The sequence below is a fragment of the Cyprinodon tularosa genome, unplaced genomic scaffold, assembly GCF_016077235.1.
Source record: "Cyprinodon tularosa strain WSP-4 unplaced genomic scaffold, ASM1607723v1 ctg397, whole genome shotgun sequence".
Classification (NCBI taxonomy): Eukaryota; Metazoa; Chordata; class Actinopteri; order Cyprinodontiformes; family Cyprinodontidae; genus Cyprinodon; species Cyprinodon tularosa.
Window position 1 is genome coordinate 592782 of NW_024039115.1, and position 15449 is coordinate 608230.

The window sequence follows — 15449 nt, forward strand, 5'->3', positions numbered from 1 at the left end:
TATCAGGTAAAATAGAAATTTTAAAACAGTTAAAGTCCGTGGGAGGGCAGGCTCCCCTAGTTTGTAAACTGGAGGGCAGGCTCCCCTAGTTTGTAAACTAGTTAAATTCTGCATAGGATGGCGGCGTCCTCTGTGTTTAAAATAAAGTAAAACGGAAAAAAAGTAAAAGTTAACTGCGCAGTGTGTGTGTGAGTGTGTGTGTGTGTGTGTGTGTGAAAGGAAATATAGATATCACTAGATATCTGTATTTCATACCAAAAAGACAAGGGTTAAATGGTGAGCTTTTGTGGAGGTTTGTAGACAAGAAAACTCCACCTGTAAAGGTTGAATTGAGTTTTACCACGAAAAGTAGTTGATCACCATCTTGTCTGAAGCCCCAGTGTTTAGAACACGACAGGTGTTGAAAACCCACTGGGCCCAAATTTAGTTCAAACCATGGTCTGGATGAAATTAGCAGGACAGAGAGAAGAGGGAAAGCGTAGAGTTAAGAGAGAGAGAGAGGAGAGACAAAGAAAAGCAGTGGAAGGAATTCCCTCTCCAAAGAAGGATGTGGAAGAATGTATAATTCAAGAATGGGTAAATCGTCACCATATAGAGATGAGTGGTGCAACACTCCAAACGTATATAAATCACGCCCTGCATGCAGAGAAAGTCATAAAAAGTAAAAAGAATAAAAATAAAGAATCCACTGTGTTTTATCAGGAGGAAGAGGACACTGTGTTTTATCAGCAGTCCAGAGGTAGGGGCCGAGCCAGAAGCCGAGGCCGTGGAAGGGGAAGAGGTTTTGGATCACGCTCAACTGATAATTCCAGAGCGTGTTGGTCATATGGGAAAGAAGGCCACATGGCTAGAGATTGTCGAAGCAACCCACAAATATAGGAAGCTCAGCATGACTAGATGAGCAGCCATTTTCTATTAGAGAGATAGAGGATGAAAATATGGATGTCTTAAACCTAGAAGATTTGTAAAAAAAAAAAAAAAGAAAATATAGACCAGAAATAGTTCTGATGGTCCAGGGCACTCCTGTTAAATTTTGTGTGATACAGGAGCCTGCAGAACCACAATATAAGAACCCATACCCTTGCACATACCCATCGTAAAGATGATTTACCTGTAGGTCCATATTCAGCATTATTACAGCAAGCACAAGCAGCTGCACAAGCAGCTTTACAGCAAGACCCAAATGAACTTGGTGCTGCTGCTGCCCAGCACCTCCACAAGGGTTACCCGTTCTGGGGGACCTGTGGGGGCTTGGTCAAAAGATATGGCTTAATCTCCCCACAGCCAGCCCCTGAACCCAAACCTGAAACTGAGGTGTTTCCTTTAATTGAGCTGCCAAATCCTTTGGCGGGTCAGGGGCCAGCTGAAAATCCATTTTTTCCTGTCATGATGGTCTATAGGCAGGGGCGGATTTAGGAAATTTGGGGCCCTAGGCATGGACAGGCAGGGGGCCCCCTGACAAGAAAACCTATAAAACAGACCCATTCTACAGATAGAGAAATGTTAATATAATAGACATCCATTATTTGTTCTAGGTTTTGTCCCTCTCTTCTCGTCCCTTTTTCCTCTCTATTTATCAGCGTTCTGATGGCATTTTAGCCAAAGCATTTTTATCAAAAACATAATTAATATGCACAAATAAGGATTAGTTGTATTAACTATACATGTGAATAGCACCCCAACAGTTTTCCTGTGTGACAGTGGTGCATGCAGAACAACTGTTAAACAACAAATTCCAGGTGCTGGCCAAGGACCTGAGACTGTCATAGTCCGATCAGCTCAAGGTCATTTAAAGGCTGTGCAGGAGATCCAGCTTGTGTGGTTGAGAGACCCTGAAGGACTCTCCTGCCGGCTGTCTGTACTGACTTTACCTGAATGTCCAGTTAACCTCATAGGCAGGGATGCTCTAGCCATGCTTTGCTTAGACAGAGGCTGGGCATCCCATCCCTGACTGTACAGCAGTCCATGGACCCGAATGACCTACACATTACCATGTGGTACAAAGACTCTCCAGGTCCTGATAAAGACTATGAAAAACTTACTTGGATAAAAAATAATAAATAAATAAATAAATAAAAAATATGGGGCGCTGCAATGAAGGATGGCACCCGAGAGCGTAGGTTTGATTTGAACCTTGGTAGGGACACTATTGGTCTGGTGTCATTGGTACTATGCATTATGCATGCCCTTTTTTTATGCTTGACATGAGCATCAGTACTGATGAGAGGAATTCATTGTTTAAAGAGAAAAGGAGCATTTTGCTACATTAATAAACATTTTTAAACACTACACTTACTAGATGCTGTTTATCAATGTTGAAGTATCACCGGCTCTGATGAATGTGGAATTAGGACTGTTTTCCACTTTGTAAATGATTTTAATTGAACAACTGAGACAGACAGTAAATACAGTACTTTCTTCTGAATATATAGAATTGTGCAGAGTTAAACCCCACTCTTATATTTTTACCTACTATGCTCTCTCTGTATCAAGCAAAATAATACATTCATTAAAATAATAACTTCACTATAAAAGTTGAACATCTGGGCTGTAGGTACTCTGTGTTGCCCATCTCATGTATTTTATCTGTGGCTGAAAACATTAATCATATTAATTGATTATTTGCATATTCGTAAACAAATTTAGTGATTCATCATTAAATGGAGTGTAGAGACTCTAAAACATAATATACATGTAAAATCTGGCTTTCCCCAACAGAGTAACCCACTTGGATCAGTAATCATACCAAAACTGTAGAATAAATTTATAAACATGTTGCAAATACGATTATAAAATGTTTTTGTCTGTCAGTACTTCCCGTCCGGAGCTCTTCAGGAGGAGATGTTTTGGTTTCACCTGGTTTAATGTCATTAGTAATCTTCTTTACAGAACTTTTGGCTAACCAATTAATCGAAAGAATTAACGATAGACTGATATACAAAATAATTGTTAGTTGCTGTCCTAATTTCATCGTAACATTGCATTAAACATAACATTTCTTATTAAATACATGTGAAGTGGGAATAACATTCAACGAAACAAACATGTTAATCAGCCAAACTATCTTAAAATCCATGATGGCACCTATATGTGACCAGAACATAAACCAATCCTTCCAAATAAAAAAAATTCTTTGAATGAGCTGCTATATTGAGTCATGATTTTACTCATGTCTCAACCGGGAAGATTGTAGGATTGATTGAGCATTGAGCATCATTATACAGCATATGGATTTATATTCTATGCAAAAAACTTTTGTAAAGCATGTCTAATATGTGCTAAACATAATCTTCAAGGAAATTTAAGACCTAAAAAAGGTGCTTTCCCTAAACCTATTTATCCTTTCAATTCTGTTTGGTTATAATAGATTTGTTTTCTAAATGGATTGCAAGAAAGGGATAGTTAGATCAGATGAGTAATAAGTAAAATCACCTTCTTAATTATTCTCTGGAACCTTACCGTACTGCTTAGCACTCTAGTAATTCTACTGTGGTACTTGTTATAGAATACACATTTGGTCTCCTTCACCGACCTTCAGTGGAAGTCCATCGTACAAAGGGGGTTGTATTTTTAGTATACAACCATCTCAAACTGGTGAAGGTTCAACAACTCTGCCGAGAGGTCATAGGAAGTAGACCATTGTGTAAAAAGATTATCCATAGAACACTTTTTGAAGTTTGAACCTAGATGATGTTGCGATTATTCATATTAGTTTTGTCTTTAGCTCTCACTCAGGGCAAGGATTCTTGTTGCCCCCATGATCCAGCTATTTGTAAAAGGGACGTCTATCTCTGCTATAACTCTACTAGAGTAATCAGTTTGGTGACTATTCCTTTTCAAACATTCTCGCAAAGCTTTAAACATGACCCAGGAAATTGGCGCGGTTATGATTTCTACCTATTTCCTCGCGTAGTTCAAATAACTCATAATGGTTGGGGAGACATATTTAGAACCACTGGACAGTGGAAAAAGGGGTCATATGGATGGACACCTTTAGCTAAGAAATGGATGAGTAGAATATCAGGGTTCACTGTTAACCATGCCTCCAAAGTTTTCACTATGACAATAAACTCCACAGCAGAACCCCTTGAGAAGGAAGGCTGTTCTTCCTCATTTCTATGTGCACGGTCCAGTGGAACCGATCCATGTTGGCCTTTGTATTTGTGCCCCGCAAATATTACACAAGAAGGAGATGAGATACAAGGGATTCTTACTTCTGCCCAAGGTGAACAGATAAAAATTCAAAATATTAATGGACCGCTTAAAACAGATGAATTGTTTCAAGTCACCACTGGAATCTCTGGGCAAACAAACATCTGGCTTTTAATGGCAGAACAAGCAGCTAAAACAGTGTCTAATGATTGTCTTGTGTGTATGGGAGCCAGACCGCTGTTACGCGTGGTTCCTGCTACCATAACTCCTCAATGTCTTCTAAATATAATGAATTATACGGTCCCATCTGATAATTGCACCTATTGGGATAAGATCTATCCCCTGACCACAGCTGAGAAGAAAAACAAAAACAAAAAAACAATCTTTTTGAAAAAAGTAGCTGTGGCAAATTTCACCTGTGTAAACAGGACCGGAGTGGGCCCGAAACTAGGCACACTAAATGAAACACAATGTGCAAGTATTTTACTGGTATCCATTTTTTTTTAAACCTCAATCCCGCAGCGACATCTGGTGGTGGTGTGGAGATGACAAATTGTTTGACAGACTTCCATGTAACACCACTGGATTATGTGCTGCGGTCACCTTGATTTTACCTGTTTCTGTTACATCACTCACAACAGATGAATTGTTAACGACTGCAAACAACATTTTACCTCACACAGGGCATACTAGAAGGAGGAGGGCATCTGAAAATGCATGGAGTGGAGATGACCCTACTTATATTGATAGCATTGGTGTACCCAGAGGTGTTCCTGATGAGTATAAACTAGCCAATCAAGTTTCTGCAGGATTTGAATCTTTCTTATGCTGGTGGTGTACTATAAATAAAAATGTAGACAGGATCAACTACATCCATTATAACGTCCAGAGGCTGGGAAATAAAACAGAACAAGGCTTCTCTGCCGTCCATGAACAATTGTCAGCTACCTCTCTGATGGCTTTCCAGAACCGTATTGCTGTTGACATGTTGTTAGCTGAAAAAGGTGGTGTGTGCTCTATTTTTGGAGATCAGTGTTGCACCTTTATTCCCAACAACACCGCTGCTGATGGCAGCCTCACAAAGGCCCTTGGAGGCCTTCGCTCTCTTAACAGCAAAATGAAAGACCATTCTGGAGTTGACACAAAAATGTGGGATGGATTTGGAGACATTTTTGGTAAATACAAACAATTGGTGCTTTCTCTTTTAATGTCTATAGCTGTATTTGCCGCCATCTGGACCTTATGTGGATGTTGTTGTATTCCATGTATTAGAGCGCTGCTAAATAGACTAATTACCACAGCAATACAACCCATGAAAGCAGAAATGTATGCCCTCATGCCCACTGAAAAATACCCATCTGATGATGGAGACAGCGAAGAGGATGAAATCTCTTTACATTTTCCTGACTTTTATCCTAATTCCAATGACATTAACAATAACCCATCAGTTTAAAGTACCTCTGAGTGTACCCTTTATAGCTAAAAATGATTTCTTAGTTGAAAATCTGAAAAGAAGTAACTACTGAATGATAAAATAAATAGCTTAAAGTGAATAAACAGGAGGGAAATGTTGGATTAATTGTACAAGTTATTCTACTTTAATCATATTATACTTAAACATTCATATTTACACATTTGCATATTCCTGTTTACTTGTATTACACAGAGTGTTGAAATGTTTTATTTGCTGTGTTACTAAGCTTGTTATTAGTGTGTGCAGGAAGACCAGTCGGGGTCAAGGAGAACGGAGAACTGCACACACTAGCACCGGATAAGGAGTGGAGGCTCTCCTTATCTTATGATATTGTATGATGTTATGCAGAACTTCTGGTTCCGACTGGTTTCACCCCCTCCTCCGTTTTAGCAGTCGGAACCACATTTGTAGTCAGGGAGTTCCTTAATAAAAGCTGGGAGAGAGCGGAAACTGTTTCAGAGTGGGTTGGAATTTGTAACTGAATGCAGTTTCTGACCCCCTCTCCTTGCAAGTAAATTATACTAAATTCTCTGTGTTTTTCTTTTGTGCAGGTTGAATAAGGTGTTTGGTGTTTAAACCTAACAGAAGGTTTTAGAGAACTCAAATGCAGAGACGAAAGCTGAGGTGGTTCCTTACAGATTTAATATCCAAAAGGTGGCAACAGAAGCAAAAATCCACAAACCAAATTCAGAAGAACCGAAATCCAGGAGACATCAGAGATCCAGGAGTGAACCAGAATTCAATATTGGAATAGGGGTGGAAAGTAACAAATTACATTTACTCACATTACTGTAATTTAGTACTTTTTTATGAGTAATTTGTAATTTTCTGAGTAGTTTTTGAAATATGTAATTTTTACTTTTACTCGAGTAAATTTGAACCTGAGCAGTTTTACTTCGCTACATTTAAAACCCCCTCACGCTACTGAGTAAAATAAAATAATACTGATGGTGAACAAATTAAATGTCGCCAGAAATGTAAACCCTTGTGTCTTGGAACCAAAACTTAATGCACGACCCTGCCTTGCAATTACTCTTTGTATTGTCACATAATCCAGTGCTGCGCTTTGGAAGATGGCAGTTGCTAATCACGACATAGAGAGTATGGATGAGGAAAGGCCCGAAGAGGAAACACATTCTGGAGACGAAAGCCAGAAAAACCCGTGGCCATATTTGGACGGATTATTTGTTTTCAAATGCCGAAAGGGAACAATGTGATAATGCAGTGCAGCATGTGCCTGCCCAGCAAAACAGAGCTTTTGGCTTTTAAAACATCAACATCCAATTTACGAAAACATGTGGCGGTAGGTTAGCGCATGTGTTTTATCTCCGCATCCCAAATGGTTTATTTATTATTTATGTATAAGCGAGCTCTTGGCTTGTTAGCAGTTCTTAGAATTAGCTAGTTTGGAGTATCAAACGTATGATTGAGTTGGAATTGAGAGCATTACAGGTATTGATGTTTTTTAATGTGGCAATAAATTAAATAGAATGTTATGATCATTTTAAATTACTTGGAGTGAGGGGAAATAATAAAATGACTCGATGTGGTGTAATCTATTTGTAGAGAATTCACAGGTTTATTTTTTTTTCCCCGATGTGCTGACAGCTGGCCAATCCCCACCGAGTAACAGTGTTGTGCCTGAACGCGTTCATTGAACGAAAGTTCATGAACTCGTTCATATTTTGGGCGAACGTGAACTGAACGTACTGCATTATTGCCTGATGAACGTTATTGTGAACTCGTTCATTCTGGTGTCTGTGAACGGCACGCTCTCTCAGTTCAGCTCCGTTCAATAGGTTGCCAGATTTCTATAGAGTCCTCCAGGCAAAACCCCGGCTAAATCACACCGTAAACAGGCCTTAATATGTAGCGGGAAAAACACCCAATCTGGCAACACCAGCTACCAGCGTCGTGCTACAGCCGCGTGCGTCATCAAAACAAAATGCAGCGTGGAAGCCACAGCAGCATGGAGGCGACTTAAAACAGGTTTATGACCAGGTGGTCGGTGAGGATGATGGCAACAAGTTTGCCCGCCGGCTTTCAGTAAAAAAATCCGCACTTCAGTAACCTTAAATTCCTACCTCAGCCTGGTCCCTCAGTTTGTGTTAGTAAAATCTTTTTGAGCGGTCTTCAACGGGGGATCCGCGACCCCTAGGGGGTCTACGGAGGTACTGCATGAGGGTCTGCATGGTTAGTTGATATTTTTATATTCCCCCCCTGCATTTTTTTCCCCCCACTAATTGAAATGTCTTTAAATACTCATTAACATGAAATCAACACACTGTAGTAAACAGATAAATGGAGGCAGAAGATGTCTTTCAGTCATCAATGCTCACATTCAGCGACACACAGGAGCTCTTTCAAGCTGGGCACCGTTTCCTTCACAACAACCAGGAATCAGAATCAGAAAAACTTTAATAATCCCAGGGAGAAATTAATTTCTTTACATTACTCCATCTGTAATAGAGTGACTATAGGACACAATTTCATACAATATATATAGTTAGGGGGTCCCCGCTCCATCTCGCCATCAGTTTGGGGGTCCTTGGTCTGGAAAACATAGAAGACCCCTGTTCTTGAGGGTTTTACTATCCATGTAACTTGTTTGTTAAACCTGCCTGGTATAATTTTCCAGGATTCCTTTTTAGTATGTATTGAAATGGAATTTCAAATGGAAAAAATTATTAAAATAAAAAAAAACATTTGCACCTTAAAGACTACTTTCCTATTTTTCTTTTAATAATTCCTCATAAAAAAGACCATTCAAGCAGCACATGTTTCGTGATGTTTTTGAGAATATACTGTAGGGGTGAAAGCTGCAGCTGCTACTAGTGTGAAGTGAATGGACAGCAACAAAGCATTAAAGCAACAATGGGGAAATGCTGTCCCCTCAATGCTAATGTAAACCCTGGTTGGATAAGGATTCAAAACTGGATATGAAGATGAAATCTGACGCACAGTTTCAGAGTTACAACTGATAAAATAATTGCCGTCTGTGGTTCTACAGTAGGCTATGGTGTAATTGAGCAATATATGAAAAAAAAAAGAACTATGAACTAGTTCGTTTTTTGGAATTGTGAACTATGAACTGAACTAGTTCATTTTAAAATGTGTGAACTGAACTTTGAACTAGTTCACGTAGAAAGAGAACTTTCCCAACACTGCCGAGTAACACATTGTTTTTAGTTCAGCCGGGTTGCTCTTCACTAGCCTGACGTAGTCCGACTCAATTCTAGTCAGAATATGAGTCTGATACTGCTCCATAGAGCTGTGATTATGGGGCGTGTTTCGAACGAACCAGGATAAAAAATGCCTCTGCACTCAATTGGATGGATCTACAACCAATAAGAGCAACAGAGTGCGTGACGTATGTTAAGCGAGGCATAGTTGTTGTCCACAAAAATCAAAGCGTGCAGTTGCATTTCTATAATAAGAAGATGAGACTTGATCGCGTTTCTCTGTTCCTCTTTTAAAATTAAATTGCCGTCGATATCTTCTAGAACAGACCTAATGGCAGAATCTACTCACCCAAACTCTCCAGCGGCAGCCATTATTGTTGTCACCCAAGTGCGCTTTGGTCACATGGTTGATTACGTTACTGTTGGTCATCTGTCCATCATCGTATAAAGCCCGCCCTGACAATTTGATTGAATCGCCAGAGGGTGGGCGATCATACTCGCGCTACTATGGAGCAGAGCCAGACCGAACTTCCCGACCTCAAACTTTGTGGGCGGGACTAAGTTCGGAATGGCACCCAGGCTAGCTCTTCACAGCAAAGAGAGCAAAACTTACAGCAAAAAATTTTGAAAATCAACTGCTGTTGAAATTGAGCAAGAGCTTTACCGGTCTAAAGTTGTAGATTTGGGGCAGTTTTGTGGGCTCCTGTGGACACTGTATTTTGAAGTTAGATCCTTTGAGCACTTTCTTTTAAATTGTTGGATCCTGTGAGAATTTTGTTTTATTGTGAACAGTGGGATCCTGTGGCATTTTAGTTTGATTTCTGGTATCTTTGGGGCAATTAATTTTGTGTGCATTTTGAATACTTTAAAATGTAGTCTAAATTTCTTTATTCCTATCACAGTCTTGTCTGTTGGACAGTAGGCTTGAAGATTGTATGAATTCTATGATACAGGTTGTGCCTGTCCTTGTGCTGTGAGAAAGTATGTTTTTTAGCCCAGCTGACCTTTTGCAAGTGTGGATGTCCACTGAAATACACCTCAAAATCGATTAAAACACCTTGTGCTCAATTCGATTCATGACTCATCCTTTTTTGCATTAAATAACTCAAAGTAACTAAGTAACTTTTACTCATATTGCATTTTAAACGAAGTAACTTTATACTTTTACTTGAGTAAATTTTGATATGGGTATTTCTACTTTTACTGTGTGTAGAATTTGGGCAAAGTAAAGATACTTTTACTCAGTTACAAGTTAGTACTCTTTCCACCTCTGTATTGGAAACATTGCCCTCTGTTTCTTCCTGGTCACTCAGCTGGGCCATCTCCTTCCAGATGTTTTGGTTGCTGGCTCTGGAGACTCCCTCCCCGACCGGCAGCTATTTAATATTCTAATAAACTGATTAAATATCGCTCTTGTATCTGGTTGAATTCTGGGTCTTCTGTTTTCTGGTCATTGCAATATAATGAATTGAACTGAATGTTTTCCTGGTGCAATCATGGTTGTTTTACCACTTATCCCTACTTCCTTCTGCTATCCAATTTTAAGGATCACAGCTGTTAATTTAACTTGTATTAATTGTCTGCTTAACTCTGAACTTCCGGGACATATCAGATAAAAAATGACGCTGTGATTTGTGACCATTAAGTTTGATTGATATGGTCAGAGACTTGATCTTTGGAATGATGTCCAAAGCTTTAATTATAATATTGTTGGGATCTGGAGGTCTGTCCACCTTTCTCCAGCAGAGGGCGCCCTAGGTCTCCTGGAGCTGAGCTGACGACCACACCTGCGGCTCATCAGTCATCAGGAGACCAGCATATAAGCAGCGGCAGGACTACACTCCAGCGCCAGAGTGTTAAGCCAGTTATAGTTAGCAAAGCCTGAGCCAACCAGCCTGTCTGATTCTCTGACTCCCCTGAAACCAGAATCTGAATCTAATCAGTTTTTGTCCTCTCTGCTTCTTAGGAAGAAACCTGACTGAACCCTGGAACTCTGGGAGAGTTTCTCAGCTGAAACCTGCCTGCCAGCTCTCAGGAGCTCATCTGAAGAATCTAACTGTCTGAACCTGCCTGCCCGCTCTCAAGAAGAGAATCGGAGGAAACCCTGGACCTGAACACTGATAAGTCTGAAGTCAAGCCCTGCTGTTGCTTAGCCCTCTGCCAACTATTAGCCTCTAGACCCTCCTGGTTCCCTCCCTCAGCTGCTAACCCTGAATCATGTCACAGGTACAGACCTGCTCAATTCCTCTGACAAGATCAACCGCATCCTGGCTAACCAAACTGTCCCTCTCTACAGAGAACCCTGTGTGACCAGTCCCTGATCTGTTTCCCAGCATCTGTGCTTTAACGTTGTCTTTTGTTTAATAAACAGTCAAACTTTTCATCAGTCTCCGTTGTGTTCTGCATGTGGGTTAGATACATGAATCCCATCATAACAAATACAACTGTTAGTTTGATAGTTAGCTTACCGTAACAGTTTAAAAGGAAGTGGGTAGAGTCTTACTTCAGGGTTTTTCTCATGCAAGTTAAACCAAATCAGCAAGCAAGAGATAACATCTGATTTTGTGGTTCAATTATGTTTCATGTACATACAGCAAGTAAAAAAATAAGTATTGAACATGACACCATTTTTTCTCAGTAAATATATTTCTAGAGATGCTAGTGACATGACATTTTCACCAGATGTAGGTAACAATCAATTACAACAGGTAGGTAACAATTCAATCCACACATACAAGAAGATGGATAGATAGATAGAAAGCCATTTCTGTATTCCATGTCAATATGCTTGTACTATCTTAGAGGTCCCTGATCATGTTTCTGGAGGCTGGGTGCGATATTTCTAAAACTCCAGAAGCTTTTCTGTTTTGTCCACTGAAATGTCAGGCCCTCTGATAGGTGGTCATGACAAGAATAAAATAGAAGTTAGGGCACAGGTAAGCTCTGGTAGATATTTTTCTTAAAGGAATAGTACACCCAAAACATGATTAGCCTTCATTTTCTACTCACCCCCATGCTGAACAACACTCTGGAGTACTTTTTTGATATCTCAAATTAATCTGTAGATCTGGGAGGCTTCTTGCTGTCTGCTGACATTCAAATAATGGAGGTGCCCAGTGCCCGAGGCAGAAAGGTCCATAAAAGTCCACAAAAAATGTGTCAATATTCCTCCATACCGCTCGTCCAATGTATTCCAAGTGTCCTGAGTGGGTAGCATCCATAATTTACTCGAAACTAAGTCATTTAGAATGTTTTTAGAGCATAAACAGTAGTGTATAGGATTTCCTGAAAGCGCGCACCTGCGCGTTCACAATGCTACGGAAGCCTGCAGACCAAACCAGCGCATTCAGCTCGGCAAAGAACTCATGCTCTTCCTCAACACTGAAGTCCTCAGACATTTTTCTTTCAGTGTTTCTTTCTTTGCACAGGTAAACAGCACATTTCTTCTTCTACGCTTGCATTATTGGCAGAGCAGACGCTGAATGCACACTTTCATCTGGTTTGGTCTGCCGGCTTCCGTAGCGTCGTGATCGCGCAGGTGCGCGCTTTCAGGAAATCCTATACACTACTGTTTATGCTCTAAAAACATTCTAAATGACTTTGTTTCGAGTAAATTATGGACGCTACCCACTCAGGACACTTGGAATACATTGGACGAGCAGTATGGAGGAATATTGAAACGTTTTTTGTGGACTTTTATGGACCTTTCTGTCTCGGGCACCATAGACCTCCATTATTTGAATGTCAGCAGACAGCAAGAAGCCTCCCAGATCTCCAGATGCATTTGAGATATCAAAAAAGTACTCCAGGGTGTTGTTCAGCATGGGGGTGAGTAGAAAATGAAGGCTAATCATGTTTTGGGTGTACTATTCCTTTAAGAACCATGAAGAACTGTTGTCTCTTCTGGGCCTTCTGTAAATGGTCAAAGGTAATCAGCGTCCAGGTCATCTTTTATGTAGACTCCCAGGAAGCAGAGGTTTTTCATCCTTGCCACTCAGTCCCTGTTGATGGTCAAATGCTTTTTTTTTCCCTCCTTCAAATCAAAAACAACCTACTTTATTTGGAAGGTCTAAGAAGCAAGTTGGTCTTTTTACATTATACATACAGATGCTCTACCTGAATCCCTGTAGGTGGACTCATTCACCTAGGACAGGTGAGCCCCACCTCAGCAGTGTCATCTGCAAAGTTGAAGTTGGTGTTAGGCTGGTGAGTGGGGGTACAGTCTTGATTTTAGACTCAGCAAAAAGTCCTATTGGGACCCAGTATGAACATTGACGGCTGTGGATGTATATGACCCATATGCATCTCCAAACCCTGTTAGCTGCATATCACACGTCAATATTAAAGTTGTCCTTGTGAGAAAGTTTTGTATTTCCCCCTTATACAGTCACAGACCTACACATAAACAAATTTGTCTCTTTAGCTTTGTAGGGACTTTCCATTTACCTCCATTAATTTTCTACAGCCTAACCAGGACCTTTACCCAAAACCTAACAATCATGTGTTCATACATGGACCTAACCCCAACCTAAACTCAATTCAATTCACACCCTTGTCTTAACAGTGACCACTGATCCTAAAATAACAATTCCCCTGATGTGGTTCAGACATCAAACCCTACACAGAACAGTCAACCCCCACCTTTTTTTTTCTTTAGAAAAGGGGCCCTGCGGTGAAAAAGTAAGTTATTGCAAATTTCCTTAAAATACTTTTGCAAACAGCAATAAAAACCTTTTTACAAGAGTAATAAACAGTTACAACACATCGACATTCTCATATGAGAATGTCAATGCTGTCGTAACAAGTGTTGTAGGGATCTAAGGAACAACTAGAATTCTATTGTGTGAAACCGACTTTAGAACTGTTGTTAGTTAGAGGATAAGATTTGAAAAATATGCCAGATCTGTTGTCTGATATTTGATCAGGTAACTGCTCCCCATTATCAGGGATCAGCTCTGCCTGCCTCACTGTTATTAAAGAGGCTTCGTGATAAACTAAGCTTTGGTCTTGTTGCTGCCACTAAGCAAAACCTCAGTGATGAACAACTTTTTTTAGAAACCACATGGCAAGTTAGCATACCCCCAGATTGTCTCAACCTATAAAATGATGAAATAGACGTGTGTATTTGCTTGGGCTTTAAACAGAAAGAAACATATGAGCAAGTTGGGAAACTTCCAAACAGATAACTTTTCTTCTCTTTTGGGTAGATTTTCCAGTTTTTTATTGCAACTCTGAGGAGACTTCCTTCCATCAGGAAAAGTACTGAAGCTGTAGAAAGGAGGTAGAGACCGAGCTGTAAGTTGTGCTGTAAGTAGATTCTGTTTTGTTGTGTATTTTCTCTCATGTATTTTTTTAATGTTTAAATGGCATTCATTCTATTAAGACTGTTGTGGAGCAGCTGTTCTAGATGAAAGTATGGAAGCTCTCTCAGGAACACAGTCCAGCAGAACATTGATGGTCTCTGAGATTATCCATCATTCTCTTTTACCCTAACAATGTTCAGTATTTGTTATCCTAGGTTTAGATGTATTCCAGTAGTGAACTGTGTGCTAAATCTGGAGGCAACTTAATATTGTCCAGATTCAATTCGGTTCACTTAAAATTTTTTTTATTAATGTGTGAAATTGCTATTAGTTAAAGGGAAATTCCATGATATTGTAACTCTTTTTATGTATGTTTCCTGCAGTTGTTGTGGATGCTGAAGGATTGCATCTTCTGTAGCAGTTTTAGTGCAGCTCTGAAGAAGCTATTTGAAACATTGAGAGTATGCTGCTGTTTTATGACAGTCTGGTAAAACGATACTCAGGGTTTGTAATCTTCTGAATCATGTACTCTGACCAATTATCTCCAAAGGTTTTAGAGCAGCTTTCAGAACAGAGTCAGTCTGAATTATCAGCTTGTTGAGCTTGTTTAGGTCTCTGGTTTTCATGCTTCCATTGCATATGTAAATATGTTAGAATGAGAATAGTCAACACATTGTCAGCATAATACTTTTTTATTGACATATTGGCATTGATTGTGAAGAAATAACAGTATTTCCTCACAACGCTGCAATATCTAAACTATACTTTATGATAACCTTCAAACTAAATATGAAAAAGTTCTCCTCCCCTTTCACTAAAACTTCTCTTTAGCAGATCATTATCAGATAATGCAGTAATAAATGAGAAATAATGAATTACCTTTTTCTCCTTCTCTATAACCAAGAATAACAATGCAGAATGCAACTATTTAAATTATTCCCCTTCAAAAACTGATGATTTTGTTGATATGGTTACTTCTTTTTGTACACTGCTTTGGACAACGTAGGCACTTTGAAAATGAAGGATGTTATTTATAGAAAGCCGGCTCCCTGGTTTAATTCAGAGCTCCATACTTTGAAGCATAAACAGGAGAGAAAATAACACTTTACACGTTTACAGCATGGTAATTAATCTGGAAAATGGTCTACTGCTATTAGACTTACCCTTAGTAAAACAAAATTAGCATATTTCTCCTCATTAATAGAAGAGAATACGAAAAATCCCAGATTTGTAATACATTTGCCAAACTCACAAAAAACCATAGTTCTGTCCATTCCTCCTGCTCTTAGCAGTAATGATTCTGTGGGATTCTTTATAAATAAGATTGGTTATATCCCA

At 39.6% G+C, this 15449-nt stretch overlaps 1 protein-coding gene across 1 annotated transcript; it reads left to right on the forward strand.

Moving 5' to 3' along the window:
• The first annotated feature begins 3195 nt into the window (after window positions 1-3195).
• Window positions 3196-4954, forward strand: LOC119791603. The gene is made up of 2 exons (XM_038297795.1): window positions 3196-4665; window positions 4895-4954. The coding sequence occupies exon 1, from the start codon at window positions 3688-3690 to the stop codon at window positions 4657-4659; it is 972 nt and encodes a 323-aa protein (XP_038153723.1). The 5' UTR covers window positions 3196-3687; the 3' UTR covers window positions 4660-4665; window positions 4895-4954.
• Window positions 4955-15449: the final 10495 nt, after the last annotated feature.